Raw genomic sequence first — 16,335 nt, forward strand, 5'->3', positions numbered from 1 at the left:
AAAAAAATTTTTTTTAGATTGCTCTGTATAGATTTTTACGTATCTACATCTGTAATACACAGGGAAAAAAACCCAAAAGTAAATTCACTGAAAGGTTAACAGTGGTTATCTGTAGGGAGGTACAATTGTAGGTAATTTTAATTTTCTTTATACACTTTTTGCAATATAAACTTGCATTATAGAATTTATATAAATAAATTAAACTTCTTTGTACACCCATACACAAAAACCATACTTATTTTAAAAATTTGAATTCTTTTTAAATGAAGGTAGAAAACATTCTGTTGAATCAAACACTACTAATTAATCATTCTAAAGTACCTCAACTTTTATTTAGGTCACTGCTCACTACACACAAGTCCTACATTTTTTTTTTCATACATACAGGCTTCCTATCATTTATAACAGTAAGTCCACAGAGATTCATTATAATACAATAAAGAATATTATCAAAATACCATAAACTTTAAACTGCCTTTGTTCAAGGTTACGGTCTCAAATTACTTATAAACTAATCTGCAATGAGGTCTACATAAAAGTGAAATGATGGTATCATAGTTAAGTGTTGTGTCATTTTGTCACTGCCAGTTAATGTAATGGTATTTATCTAACAGGAACTTTTTATAAAACTTAACTATTCTTTAAAATACTCTAGCAGGAACAATAAAGTGGTGGGGGAAATAAAAACAGATAAAACAAGAACAATGGAAAGTTGGAATTGTTAAAGTAAGGTGATGGATATAGGGTTGCATTACTATTCTATTTTGCATATATTTGAAAATTTTCCATTATACGATGTTTTGAAAAGGTGCTAAGAAAAATGAAAAGAAATATAAACCTGTGCACAATCATTCATCATATCAACTAACGTAACACAATTAAGCTAATAGCCACTTTTTCTTTTTCTTTTTTCTGAGACACAGTCTCGCTCTGCTGCCCAGGCTGGAGTGCAGTGGGGCTATCTTGGCTCACTGCAGCCTCCCGCTCCTAGGATCAAGCGATTATCCTGCCTTAGCCTCCTAAGTAGCTGGGACTACAGTCACGCGCCACCATGCCCACCTAATTTTTGTGTTATTAGTAGAGATGGAGTTTCACCATGTTGGCCAGGCTGCTCTCGAACTCCTGACCTCAAGTGATCCACCCACCTTGGCCTCCCAAAGTGCTGGGATTACAGGCATGGGCCACCAGGCCCGGCCCAGTTTTTCCTTTTTAACACATCAGGGTGACTATTTCAAAGTAAGCATTCTACCTGAAAATTCCAATAGAATTCTGACTCTCTACTTCTTCTTTATTAGGCAAGACAGAGTACATACATGTAAAATCTTTCAAGAAAAAAAATTGTCTTTCATATACATCTACAGATTTGATTCGGATTTCAGACTATCCTTCCTGGGCCAGATTCAGAACCAAGATAGTCAGCTAACAGAGCACTACCTGGCTTGTGACATTTAAAAACTAAAGCCAGACGCATGCTAACTCAAGCAGCGGCAAGACCCTAGTCGAGGAGTCTCATTCTGTGTGACACGGAGGAAGAGCCCTGCCACTTTCTCTAAGAGGAAAGCAAACTGGTCTGTACCCAAGTAAGCTGCAGAGCAAAAAACCTCAGCACTCAAAGGAAGTAGGCAACCAAAACCACCATCATTTATTTGAGAGTCTGTTCTCTATAACAGCTGCAGAGGATGACAGGGATACTAAGGATCTGGGATCCCCAAACTGATGACTTCTCAGTGCACCAAAAGTGAAATTTAAACGTAACCTCGCCTCACTTTTATAAGGCACAATTAAAGAGTTTTCATTGTCACAAATGATCCTCCTATTTTCCCCAGAGAAGGTTGGCAAAGCCTGTTTTATTTCCATTTTACAGGTGTAGAAACTGAGGTTTGGGGCTGTCAGAAGACTTGCTCTTAAACAAGTCTTCTGACTTCAAGGACAGTATTCTTTTCACTACCCAACACTCCCCTTGGAGTGTGTCTATGAGGGGAAGGAGGAGAGGAGAGAAAGAAAGTGAAGCAGGGCAGAAAACAGGGGGAATCTGCGTTATGTCTAGCACTTCCTGAGTTTCAAAACACCCAAAGTTATTTTCTTATTATCCATGAGGTTTGGCCTAGTCTTTGCTACGAGCGTGGATTTAACTGTACTTGATTTACATCCATATTGTTGTAGGCTTGCTTTCTCTGCTTTCTGAGTTCTCAGAGAAGTCTCCTAACAATTCACTTAACCTAAGAAATAGGAGCAATTAACTTTTTTTAAACCAGGAGGGACCGTCACAGCCGTGTGGCTGGGAGGTTTGCTGCTGGTCCTCTCTCCGTAAATCAAGACGGCGCAAAGGAAGAGGAGTCGGCAGAGCGACTGTCACAGCCCCCAACTCCCCGGGGCTGCTTAACCTAGTAGGAGAGCAAAGCCTACCTCTCTGACTTCGTGAAGCTGGCCGGAATACTGACTCTTGGCTCTTCGGGCGGCTGCAGGCGACTTGTGATGCGTGATTGTGACAACACCGGGGGCCCCCACACTGAGGTGTCTCTGGCTACAGGGAGACGCAGAATTGGGTGTTCCATGTGGGAGCAAAGTGAGACTTCGGCTTCGGGAGCTTGGAGCACTCTAGAATAAGCAACAGGTGTCAAAACTCAACAACTGACCTGCAGAACACAACTAAGTGTTGGCTTCTATTCATTTTGGACCTCTTCATCTTTCCCCTTCCTCTCTTTAGGGAGCTGAAGGTATGAAGGAGGTATAACAACACTGCATGCCCAAATCCCACAGATACTCACTGAACTGCCGCCCTTCCTTAGCTGCCCTGCTGGTTTCATCTCCAATTGTGCTTCCTGTCCTATGCTATGGCCATGAACAGCTATTCAAAATCCTGCCCCCCACCGTCCCCGACCCACACACCATGGACGCTCATGGAGCTCTACCTCTCTACCTATTATTTCCTGTTCCTAGAATGCCCTTCCTCTGTGGCTGGTCAGCCTCTGCTGAACCTTCAAACTCAGCATGGTGTTCTCTGCTCTGTAAAGCATCTCCCTGGCTCTCTCGGCCTCTCTGCTGCTCTTATTCCACTGCATCAAGATTATATTGATTATCCAGTTACTTTCTTAAAAGATGCTTTCATGCTCATCTTTATATCCCCAAGGCCTGGCATATCACAATTGTTTAATTTATTAAGTGCTTAATAATGTCATCTATATGCACGAACTAAGCTGTCCACCAAGTATTCCTCATTCGTTAGTCCAATGTTTACATTTCATCCTGTGGTAATATATAATCCAAATTACAATCTAGTTTATGATAAAGATGGCATCTCAACTTAGTGGAGATGAATTTTTCAGTAAATGTTGGGATAACTGGGAAGCCATCTGAATAACAAAGCTGGATTCATCTCTCAGATCACAGACCTCGAATGGATCAAAGATTTAAGAAAAACAAACAGTACTAGAAGAAAACACGTAACCATGGGGTAGGAAAGGCCTAACACTTTGAAATCCAAAAGCTATACCACAAAAGCTTAGCCGGGTGTGGTGGCTCACACCTGTAATCCCAGCACTTTGGGAGGCCAAGGTGGGCAGATCACCTGAGGTCAGGAGTTCAAGACCAGCCTGACCAACATGGAGAAACCCCATCTCTACTAAAAGTACAAAATTAGCCAGGCATGGTGGCACATGCCTGTAATCGCAGCTACTCAGGAGGCTGAGGCAGGAGAATCACTTGAACCCAGGAGGCGGAGGTTGCAGTGAGCCGAGATCGTGCCATTGCACTCCAGCCTGGGCAACAAGAGCGAAACTCCATCTCAAAAAAAAAGAAAAGAAAAAAGAAAAGCTTGATAAATTTGATCAACTAAAAACTGGAAATTTCTGCAAAGGAAACAAACAGACCAACAAAATACCCCACTACGACCAACAGCAAAGCCAAACTATAAACTAGGAAAAATGTAGAGCTGGAAATAATTATTAAAATGGGCCAAGGTATGAAGACAGCTTACAAAAAAAGAAATATAAATGGCTTTTAACACATAGGAAAATATGTTCAAGTGTACTCAGAAGATAAATGTAAATTCAAACTACTTTAGATAACCATCTTTCACTCATCAGATTGGCAAAAATTCAAAAGTCTGAGTACACAATCTGTCAACAGGGCCACAGAGAAACGAGTTTGAGGAGGTAAAAAAGGTGGCAAAACCCTGAGAACAGCAATCAGCAGACCCATCACAGATACAAACACATCTCCCCCTGGCTCCAGCAATCCCGTGTCTGGGAATGTATCCTCCAGACATACCTGCAGCTGGGTGAAATGCTATATGTCCCTGTTAGTCACCGCAGCACTATGCCTGATGGCAAAGGACAGAAAACAACCCAAATGTCCGTCAGCATGGGACAGGTTAAATAAATTATGGTACATCTATGTAATGGAATACTACCAAGCTGTAAGAGAATAATGAGAGAGGTCTCTATGAATTGATCTGGAAATATCTCTCAGCTATACAGTTAAGTGAAGGAAGGCACATAATTGATCTATAGTATGCAAAATATAGCTTTTCCAACATGAGGTAAATAAGTATTTTTGTTATTTAGCTTGTTGAAAATTATTTGTTTAAAACAAACATACTGTGGAAGGATACATATAAAACTATAAAGTGGCTGCTTATTTGTGGAGAAGCAGGGAATGAGAGGATAGAAACGAGAAGAGGGGAGATTTTTTCACTGTATACTTTTTATATTCTTTCACTTTGAACTATATGTATGTATTCCCTATTGAAAACATTTTAATTTTGCATAAAATTTACATTCTAATTGTTCCTATACTTCATCTCAGCTTGAGAAAAGCCAAGTTAGATAATGTGGAAATCATCTAGTTCCTACAGTTCAAACATTTACTGAATACCTACTATGTGCCTAGGAAAATATCTACTGTGTAGTGTCAGGAAGAAAACAAAATGTATGAGACAGTTTTTCACCATAGATACCTATAATATTGCTGGGGATGTAAGATGCACATATACAGAGACAGACGGAGGGAAACATACACAGATGCACACTTACAAGATGGTGCACAACAGGGGCTAATTTGGCAATACAGCCAGAAAATGTCAAAGAAGTAAGCTCATCTCATCACGGCAGGATGTTCCAAGGGTGATGGGCCTGAAGCCTGAGTAGGCTTTGGGAAGCTAGACAGGCAAGGCAGCACACTACATAGCAACCCAACAGTCTGGATACCCTAGGTAGTCTTAGCCTCAGGCCTCAGCTAACAGGCACAGCTCTAAAAACTGTTAAATGTTAATGATCCATCATTTTACTGATCACCAGGGGATGGAGGAGTGGGGCGAGAGCCAGGGTAGAAATCAGAGTTTGGGTTTACCTTGAAATACCGCAGATTGTAAAGATTCTCTGGATTTGACTTGGACATAACGAATTGGAATGCAGATAAAGATAGGAAATAACCATACAATAATCACCTACTTTCAGCTTCAATCTTTTCACTTGGAGAGTAGAGGGAGAAAGAAGATATTTCTTTAATAACAGTAAATTTGCCTAAGTATTAAGAGTCCACTGAAATATATTTTGACTGTCAGCAAGGCTTATTCCAGTCCAGGAAAAGGCAGATTTTTCCCTGGACTTTGAAGCCAGACAGATAAGTTTCATTCTTCATACACACACCTCTATCCCCCCATTCCTCCCCTACCAAACCCCTGCTCTTGCCATGTGATCTGGGGTGAGTTATTTAACCTTTCTCATTAAACATCAATTTCCTAATCTTTAAAAAGAGAAATAATAATATTGACCCCTAAAAGTCACCATGAAGTTTAAATTAGATTATGCATATAAAATACTTAGCACAGTGCCTGACATGCAGAAGCTGCATGGACAAAGTTTGTTTCTTAATATCACTGAAAACTTGAACAATGAAAACCTTATGGATTTTTAAAATGTTAAGAAGTTGCTTAGCACAAAATCATAAGCAGTCGCTGAGTCACTGACCTTATTTTCTACAAGGTCAGACTGGTCAGAAGCCCAAAACATAATTAAATACTTACAGGGTCAGCCATTAAATATCAAGATTGTAGGGAAAACACGCACGCGCGCGCGCGCGCACACACACACACACACTCTTCTAATTCTGAGTAGAAATGAGGACTCTTCAGAAATCAGAGAGGAAGACAGCTCTGGCAATAGACACCTTTGCCTGTAGCAGTATCACCATGAATGGCAATAAATCAAGAAATTCACCCAAGAGCAAAATTATTCCACGGTGGATGTCTAAAACCATGATCGTAATTACTTAATGGCTGTCATTTGAATTTACAAGCAGTAACTTTGAGTCAAAAAACCTTTAATTTTCCATTAACTGGGGATTTTCACAGTGTAATTCACATCCATGCCTTCTTTCAGGATAAACATGAGCAAAAAAGTCTTACCCTTCGTAAATCCCACAGGTAATCAGTCATTACAAGAACAAGTGAGAAAAGGCAGCAAATTGCAAGTACTATAAACAAGCAGGCTGTTTCCAAAAGGCAACCTGTCTGCAGTCTCCAGGTTTTGTTTCAAAATTATGCTTCCATGTCATAAAAGCCTATCTTCGCTATTAATTTAAAATATTAACAGAGTCTGAGAAACAACATGGCAGGTTTTTGTTCCAAATATTTACTTCAATGGGGGCAACTAGAAACACCAAGTGTGCCATCTGTGGAAAATTCGGAGTCGAGAGCAAGTTTCTTCATCCTTTGCTTAGGAGAATCGTCCCTCACACAGCCATCAGTGTTCATCTGGCTACTCCTTATGTCCCCTTGCTTCGTAAGCACCTGGCTGATGATGCGGGACAGCAAAAAAGAGTGTGGGAGCAGGTGAGACCAAGTGCTGATGCTCACAGCCTGTCCAGGCATCTGCACACAATCACACAGGCCTCTTGGTCTTTCCCTACATTCTCATTGAATGATTCCTAAATTTCCCAAGGTTGCAAAGAGAAGACAAAACACACATATGCTTTGAATCTACTGGCCAAAACTGCCATTTGGGAAAGGCGTGCTTGGAAAAGGAGAGGAATCACTAGAAAGAATCTGTCCAATCAAGGTAATCGGGCAACAAGCCTGGGAGATAGAAGCCTAGTGTGAGAAAGCTTAGGGCAACAAGCACTGGACCATCCACAGGCCCTGTACCCATCCAGTACTATGGACAGTGTGGGGAGTGATTAAGAGCACACCTTCTCAAGTCAACTGCCTGAGTTCAAATCTGGGCTCCAACACTTGCAAGCTTTGTAACCTAGAAAATGTAGGTATCTTCCATTCTAAAGCTTAATATTACCTACTTCATTGGGTTGTTGGAGAATGATATGAGAAAAGACATATAAAGCATGTGTCATAAAGTATGCAATAAATACTATCATTAATAAATTAATAAAATGAGGTCTTCAAGCCTCATTATAGGGGAATGGTTGTTAAGTGGTCCCTGAATGAACTATATGGCCACTTTGGTCCTTGGTATCTTAAGTAGTCACAGTCTTAAGGCTTCCTTAACTTTAAAAGATAGTCATCCTAATTTCTAAAAAACCACTTGCTTCAGAGAAAAAAAATGCTCTTAAAATATGATTTCACATTTTCAGAAACCCACCTGTTACAGAAAGCAAAGTTCCCTATAAATTAATCCAATCTACATGGGTTACCCAAAAAAATAATTAGTATTTAAACTAATGGAAAGTTTCCCTTAATACTTGCAATAAACAAAGTTCCAAATAGAAAAGATCAGCTGGTCCTAAAAACCTCTTAAGACATGTATCAAAAGTTTGTAATTGCTGAGCTAGAATTAAAAGGAGGCAAGGGAGGGAAGGGGGTTTAAGATTTCAAATAGATATTTGACACAACCACTTCTACTGTAGAAAATTTTTCTGATGTGAAAAATTTCTGAGCGTCAACTAATTGTAACAACATTCAAATGACATTTACTTTGGAACATATTTTCCTCACTTTCTTGAATTCCTTCACGGCAAGGAGGAAAAAAAGATACTATATTTCAGAAAAAAATAGCCCAAGGCAAACAGAAAAAAAATCAAACAAGTCTGGTAATGTATTTTGAAAAACAAATTTAACCAACTAAAATCATTTGATTATATTTCTTCTCTTATTCTAAAAAAATTGTGCCATATCTAAATATGTGAAAGCTAAGGATAAAAATCCTTTTCCTCTAAAAGTAAATATACTTCAAAATCAACAAAAAGAAAAAGCGTAACAATTTTTAAAATAGTATATTGAGGGCCTTAAAATTAGCTGGAATTTCACTTTCCTGATAGTCAACCTCCGAATAAAATGTGAACTGCTTTTTAAATGAATCTATTCCAGTATTTTGCTTAATCGCTTCATATTGACCTCCTCATTTGCATTGCTTTTTGTTTTTTAGTTGTCTATTCTTTCAAGCTTAAACAGACCTAAAGTAGAAGTAAGATTCTTAAAACTGGGAAATTTTCTAAGTTCATTTCCATGATTAGCTTTTCAAATTTGTTCCAGCTCTCTCTACTTTTCCAAATTCCTGTTTTCATCCAGAAATACGAGTTTCAACATTAAGTAACCAGGCATAGAAAATTTCTTCCATTGCCATCTTCAAATCTTTAATATATCTTAAACATTTTTCACTAACTTTATACCAATACCCTCTCAAATGGCAATATGAATGCATGCAAATGTGTGTGCAAATGAAAAATCGTGGTTCTTCCAGAGACGAAGTCTCTAGCCTGCTTCTAAACACACTGTCCTGAATCTATGAGTATGCACGCAAATGCCAGATTTCTGAAAAATTGTCACAAGCAAATGCATATATTTCATTTCCTGCAAATAGTGGGAAACAAAACTTGACATTTTCTGCGCTTTTTTCCCCCATCATTTTCAACTCCTCCCATCCACCAATCATCTAACCCCCCTCCTCCACCCCCCTGCCAATAAATCCTGCTGACTCTTCCTTAACAGCTAATTCAACTGCTCTAGAATCCCTAGCCAGTCTCCAGGGCAAACTTGAAGGTCCCAAGTCAACTGAAAGCACCGTCCTTGGGCATCTGACCCCCTTATCGCACACCACCCTTTTTTCTCCACTTTCCACAGATCCACCCAGAAGTGTCAAGTGTGACTTCAAAACCTTCCACCTTCTCCACTTTGCATCCTCCATCCACACCATTTGCTTGGGGCCTTGCAATTCCAAGTACCAAGACTCCTTTTGGATGCTTTATTTTGAAAACATGAAAAATTGTCTTTCTGCTGACAAAGCTCAATTCACTGCATTTCTCATGCTTTGGAACTATGCAATTTTAGAGCTAGATGGAATCTCAAGACATAATTCTAGGCTAGTCCTTTCCTTTTATAGATCTAAAGTCTACAGCTCCCAAAAGGTAAATGAATCATTCAAAACTCAAGCCCAAATTATAAATCTCATTCAAGACTCAACTCAGAAAACACCTGATTAGAGATTCAGCCCCTTCAGCTGGGCCTTCACAATTAAATAAAGACCTCGTCATCCAAAATAGTATTAACACAGGGCACACTTTAAAATAGTTGATAGAAAGGAGGAAAGCTGATAACTGTTACACATTTTTATCTTTCTTCTTACCCAAAACTTCAATTTAACCACCTATCATCATAAGCACACAACACACCTCTGAAAGTAGGGCAACTGTGTGCTATATTCCTGGAATTACAGATCCCCAAAGAAAATAAATTATATATATATATATGTATAGTAAGTAACATAACACAGAGACCTTTAAATGCTGAATTGCCATTTTAATAGAGAAAAAATCTGAAAACAAGGAATAAAAAGAAATTTTCTTAATTAGGTTACAAAGCAAAAAATTACAGTAACCATCATATTTAAGTCATATTTAAGTTTTAACAAATTAGCTTCATTCCTTTTAATATTAGAAACAAGAATTCCACTACCACTGTTTACTGGAAGCACTAGCCAACAAAATAGGACTAGAAAACAATCACTGTAGATGTGACTGTTTTATTTCAAAAAAAAAAAAAATCAATGGGTCTCACAATGTTGCCAGATATATGATGAATTTAGAAAAACCAATAGCATTCCTTCATATCAACGATAACCAATCAGAAAATAGAAAATAAGATATCATTCACAATAGCAATAAAAACTATGATGTACAAGTATTAACCCAATAGGGAGTATATGAGACCTTTATAGAGAAAAAAAAAAATTTAATCCATGAAAAGAAATCAATGCAGAATTGAGAAAATGGAAATACACATATCAGGTAAATGGATGAGACAACTTAATGTTGTAAAGATGTCAGTTCTCTCTAATTAGCTTTATAATAATTGTAATAAAAATTCCAGCAGGATTTTTTGAGCAACTCAACAAATTTATTCTAATATGTAAATAGAAGAATAAAGCTTCATGAAAGATCAAGTTAATTTTGAAAATGTGAGCAAAAGGGAAGAACTCATCCAACCAGATACAAATATTAACAAAACCACAATGGAAATACGCACACATACATATATGTGCATATTACGGTCTAAATATTTGTGTCCCCTCCCCGCTAAAAAAGCTCATATATTGTGGCCGGGCACTGTGGCTCAAGCCTGTAATCCCAGCACTTTGGGAGGCTGAGGTGGGCGGATCATGAGGTCAGGAGATCGAGACCATCCTGGCTAACACGGTGAAACCCCGTCTCTACTAAAAATACAAAAAAATTAGCCGGGCGTGGTGGCGGCAGCCTGTAGTCCCAGCTACTTGGGAGACTGAAACAGGAGAATGGCGTAAACCCGGGAGGCGGAGCCTGCAGTGAGCCGAGATCACGAGACGGCACTCCAGCCTGGGCGACAGAGCAAGACTCCGTCAAAAAAAAAAAAAAAAAAAAAAACTCATATATTGAAATTCTAACCCCAAAGTGATGCTATTAGGTGGTAGGGCCTTGGAAGGTGATGAGGACATGAGGATTCACAGCCTCACTTGAGGTAAGTCACTCAGCTCTCTTCAACTGAGGTCCAAAAAAGTCACCACAACTCTCTATGGAACACCATAACTGGGAGCTGAGTTAGCATCTTGGAAAAAAATTACTTTTTAATATCAAAGGCCAATATAGCATACTAATTCTCAGATACTTAAACAATAAGCTCATTAGGGCTAAACCACATGGAGCTAATACTTTAAATTGTTTATATGGTTTTTAATTAACTACTCCTAATAACAGAAGTAATGTCTGACGGGCAGTATGTATACAGATGTCAAAAACAAAATGTAGACTACACCCCGCATAGCATTTAATGTGCATTACTCAGGAATCATCTGTCTCCACAGCTTACTGCTTCCCCTCAAGGATGGACTTTCTCAGGCCAGAGATGGTATCTAACCAGCCACGGTGTATTCTGTTGAATTTGATACATGGCCTCACCTTGCAAAAGCTATGAATGCAGTAAATAAAGAGCAATAAATCCCCCCAACCTCAATTTTTATCACCGGTTAAACCACTGCCTCTTCCCTGAAAACCTAATTTTAAAAATATCAACACTGATTCATTATTATCTCTTCTCCTTTTCCAAACAGGCAGAAGAGTCTGGAAAAGACATACATACCACCACACTTCTCATAAACATGAAATGTCCAAAAAGCAACCTGGCACAACATCAACCGACTCACATTATTCAGAGATTCAGCAAGTATTTAATAAACGTTTACTATGTGCCAGGCACTGCTCTCAGGAACAAAGTACAACAATAAGCAAAACAAATATTCCTGTCCTCACAGAAATGGCATCCTGGTGAGAGAAAGAGTTCCTCCCCACCCACCACCCCCTAAAAAGATAAATAGGTAAAATATGAAGCAGGGATAGAAAAAAAGGAAAAAAACTTGAGGAGGCTTTCCAATTTTAGGTAGGTGGCCAGAGAACGCTTCGTGAGAAGGTAACATTTGATTAAAGATGTCAACGAAGTAAAGGAGTGAGCCAGGCTATCTGGGTAAGAGCATTCTACATAGAATCTCAACAGAGCACAAAGGCCCTGGGGTGAGAGTTCACTTGGTGTGTTTGAGCAAGATGGACAGTGTGGCAGAGGTGGAAGTGAGCAAAGCATAGAGCAATATGGAGTTGAGGTCAACAGGTAAGGGATGGGAGAGACTAGTTCCTGAATTAGAAATTACAGACAACAGCCAGGCAAGCCAGATGCCTGGTACCACCTAATGCTCATGCAGACACAGAGAATGACAAGCAAATTAGAAGAATGGGTTTCAATAAGCTTTCTCCTCAGGGTCATATTCAGGTATTAAATTGTTATTTGCATACAATTTACTTATGTCTACATGGAATGGATCATTTCGACTGGATAATTTTCATCATAAAATTATATTACTACTGCCCTGAAGATGGGCTTTTCATGATTTATTCTATGCTCTATTTCTTCTCACGTCTCATTGTAATCGACCCAGAAGATACTTTATGCCAGTAATGAATCATAGAACAAAAGGCGAGTGCGTGCTGAGGAATTCTATAAATGATCACTCTGGAACATGGGGACAAGGGCTCCTATTTTATATTTAAACATCTGTCTCCTACCAGTGGGTCAAACCAGCCATGGAATGGGAAGTCCAATGTCATTCTGAGAACATTTCAAGAAGCAAATTTGATTTTTCTTAAAATCAATAACTAATCTCTGACAGAGCACTCCTGTCTACTAAGAGATCATTATCTCCTTCCCAAATGCTCAGGCACAAAAATGCCAAGCTCAAAAGGGCACGCCTACTTGTGTTTCCAAATGTTTCATGCTAAAAAAATTAAATCACGACATCATCAACATGCCCAAGCGGCGTGCAGACTCCTACAGGAGCTGTGGAATAAATCCCACTAATTACTATTCCAAGCTTGGTATTGCTGATGAAGTTAAGATAAAAATGCAAGATTTGCTAATAACACAGGAAGTCTGGCTAGATAGCACCTTACTAACCCACCTACAGTGATAGCCACAGGAGGCTACAGAAACCTTATAAGTCGTGCGTCCATGAGGCAATTCTCCTAAAAACACTGTATTTGGCCAGGACCTTAGAAGCTCTTGATATTTGCCTTCTTTTCTCCTGTGCTTTTTATAAGTATGGAACACATACACAGGTGTCTTATATACCTAGATTTAACCCCTCCCTAATTCTCAGTAAGGCACTTTTGCCAAAGCAGAAATAAACTGTAGGCTCACAGGCTTATGCTAACACTAAGTTAGGCTTTTTGTTGTTGTTGTTGTTGTTGTTTGTTTTTGTTTTTGAGACGGAGTTTCGCTCTTGTAGCCCAGGCTGGAGTGCAATGGCGTGATCTCGGCTCACCACAACCTCCGCCTCCTAGGTTCAAGCGATTTTCTTGCCTCAGCCACCCGTGTAGCTGGGATTACAGGCATGTGACACCACGCCCGGCTAATTTTGTATTTTTAGTAGAGACGGGGTTTCTCCATGTTGGTCAGGCTGATCTCAAATTCCCGACCTCAGGTGATCCACCCGCCTCGGCCTCCCAAAGTGTTGGGATTATAGGCGTGAGCCACCGCACCTGGCCTAGGCTTATTTTTAAAACACAAATATATTTAGATCCTGTCTTGGACTTTTAAGAATCCTGAATCCAGACATAGGACTTGAGTAAACAGAGCCAACAAGATTCATTTACTTATTTTTATTTACTTATTTTTCTACTAATTTCTGAAGCACAAAGGAAAGCGCCTGACTCACTGTCAGATCTCTCCATTTTTACCAATGAATTCAAGACAGGGAATCTTTAGCAGTATTTGTGGTTTAGGCACTAGGCTGCTGTCATTCCAGTCACTGAAATCTGCAGAAAGTGTGTGGATGGAGCCATTAGAAACAACCCAGGCGAGGCTTAGGCTACTTTAAATGAGAAGATATTTGTGTTGCCCCATCTCAGGATTTCAGGTAGCAGAGTTAGAAAAGCTGTAGTAGATGCTTTCAATGTCCTCGATTTAACCAACTAATTGGATGTCCCACCACATTTCTTCCAAAACCTACTGACTGACGCATTCTAGTGCTGACTCAAAGCCTTTCTCTAGTTATGCCTGCACACTCTGCCCCCACCAGCTGAGCTGGGTATTTACAAACAGCCAACGGTATTTAGTCCCTACTGTATTTGTGCTGCTGTACTTATTATTTTAATTACTCAATTGAAATAACAAAGAAACCAATAAAAGTATGAAAATAATTGTCTTTATGAAACTAAGCTGTATAATTTGAAAAATATCAATAAAAGTGAGCTGCTACAAACAGCCATTGAATTAGGTACAGGCATGACAACTAAAAAAGAGTAAAAACTATCTCTAAAAACCTAGAAGCATTCTGTAATCAGGCTGCCCTACTCTTTAAACAAATCAAAACAGGAAATTATAGGTAATACATAATAGATACGCTTTACATCAGGGAGATGATGCAGAAACTCGAGCAGCAAGCCCACGCTTGATGAATGGGCCTTGGAACTTTAGATCTAAAGACTGGTGGGTAAAGATTCAAAGTTAAAATGACACACACACTTAAGGTCTATATATATAATGGTTGATGATTTCGCTGTTTTGATTAAGGAATGATGTCTCCATATCACCTTAGCTAAGACTTAGGACTTCTCTTGAAGTATCTCAGCCCTATGATCATAGAACCCTGGAGTATCCCTAATGTGTGAGCTCTAAGAATGCAGTTTCCATAAATTCACCAGTGCAAATATTGGCTCAGCAAAGAGCTTCTGGGCTTATTACAGAAGTGGCATTGGCTAACAGGTGTCAATACCTGAGCAAGTTGGCTCTGTGTTAATACAGGGAGGAAGACAGGGTGATCCTTATAGGAAATGCAAAAGAAAAGTTGTTGGGCTTTACATAAAACACAAAAGCTCCTACTATGGCTTCTGACCCAGCATGTCACAGTCATAACAGACGTTAGAGCACATGAAGAAGAAAATTAAACTCTTATCACTCCTTGCATGGTAGTACATGAGAGTTTTTTTCTCATTTCTTCCTGTCCCCAGAGACTCTGCTACCTGCTGAAGAGTCCAAATTATTCATTTTTTAAGAGTTTCATCTTGTGTTAAAATCTAATTGGATTCCTACAGCTTTAACAGACTTAGTGGCTTTAAGTCTAACGGATCAACTGGCCTAATTCCATCAAAACTGATACAGGAAGAGCAAAAGAGAAGTTATGGAGTTGGGGACAAAAACATGACCTTCATCCAGAGCCAGGCTGAGAATACGTTCCATAATAGAACGCTATCATTTTGGGATATTCCTAAAACTTTGATTTAGGTTTAGATACAGGAGGTGGCTATAAGCAGCGACAAACAGAGAGATGAAAAAATGTGGAAATTACACGTGCTGGACACATTGTGTGTCCTGCCTTATACCTCTCAATCCACATTTTAACTCCTGGCTGCTGAGCCAACTATTGGTACACAGACAGCATGAGGCCTTGGCTGTGCTATTTACCTCCTACCTTCTGACCTGGGACTCTTCTACAGAAGCCTGTTTGGAAAGTCCACAGCAACTGTTCAGCCAAGTACAAGTGCAAATCTAGGCATGCAAGAGAGAGTTAACCCCACCTACCTCCCACCTTGGGGCAGCCCTTGATCAATGGGAGATGGGTGCCAGGAGATGATAATCCCATTACCTGTGTCTGGGGTAGAGAATTCTGAAGCAAATTCTGTGTGGTTCCTACAAGGGTAGCCAGTGGGATTTGGCTTAAATTGCCCACAGCTGTAATCAGCACAAAAGCACACCTCCTGGGGTTCCTCCTCTCTTTCCATATTTTGTTCCTCTTGCTCTCCTTATTCTACTCTTCTGGGATGACATTCCTGCACCCAAACCTTCATCCCTGAGGCTCTGCCTTCTGGGAGAACCCATCTAAAACAATAAATACCCATTGTTTCAGAGTGCTAGACAGTGGCAAAATGGTATGCTTGCTTTAATCTGACATCTCTGATCATTGTTGGCCCTCCTTCCTTTGCTGCCCCAATTTATTCTCTCTATAGGTTAAAGTTCCAGTTGGCATAACAGCAAAGTTCCTTTCCTCCTCAAGTCTATCAAGAGCTACATTGAGGAATACAGAGATGCATTTCCAGACAAAGGACCAATCTAGACACTGTAAATAGAGCATATCTAATAATAAGTTCACAATTGGGTATCTCCAAGACATACACCCCGTGCTCAGGGAGTCACATGTTAACAGCTCCACAGTCACTGGTGGCCCTGGACCATTAGTTCTAAATCAAACACAGGCAGCAGCCATGAGGGCAGATGCTCTGAGCAGAGAGAGGGCAGATAAGGCAAGGGACAGGGATGCTAGGGTCTGGGGCTACTTAACTAAGATCTGCTGATGAGCAGAGTAGTACAAA

At 39.7% G+C, this 16,335-nt stretch overlaps 1 protein-coding gene across 4 annotated transcripts in view; it reads right to left on the bottom strand.

Moving 5' to 3' along the window:
* Positions 1-16,335, bottom strand: part of OSBPL10 (oxysterol binding protein like 10) — a 321,010-nt gene that overhangs the window by 167,878 nt on the left and 136,797 nt on the right. For 2 of the 4 annotated variants that reach the window (XM_003826138.5, XM_034956016.3), the window contains exon 4: positions 2,407-2,598. The exons of the other annotated variants lie outside the window; for them this stretch is intronic. In XM_003826138.5, coding sequence (XP_003826186.3) covers positions 2,407-2,598 — 192 coding nt within the window. The remainder of the gene's footprint in view (positions 1-2,406; positions 2,599-16,335) is intronic. 4 annotated transcript variants of the gene reach the window in all.

The sequence above is a fragment of the Pan paniscus genome, chromosome 2, assembly GCF_029289425.2.
Source record: "Pan paniscus chromosome 2, NHGRI_mPanPan1-v2.0_pri, whole genome shotgun sequence".
In the NCBI taxonomy this organism is placed as follows: Eukaryota; Metazoa; Chordata; class Mammalia; order Primates; family Hominidae; genus Pan; species Pan paniscus.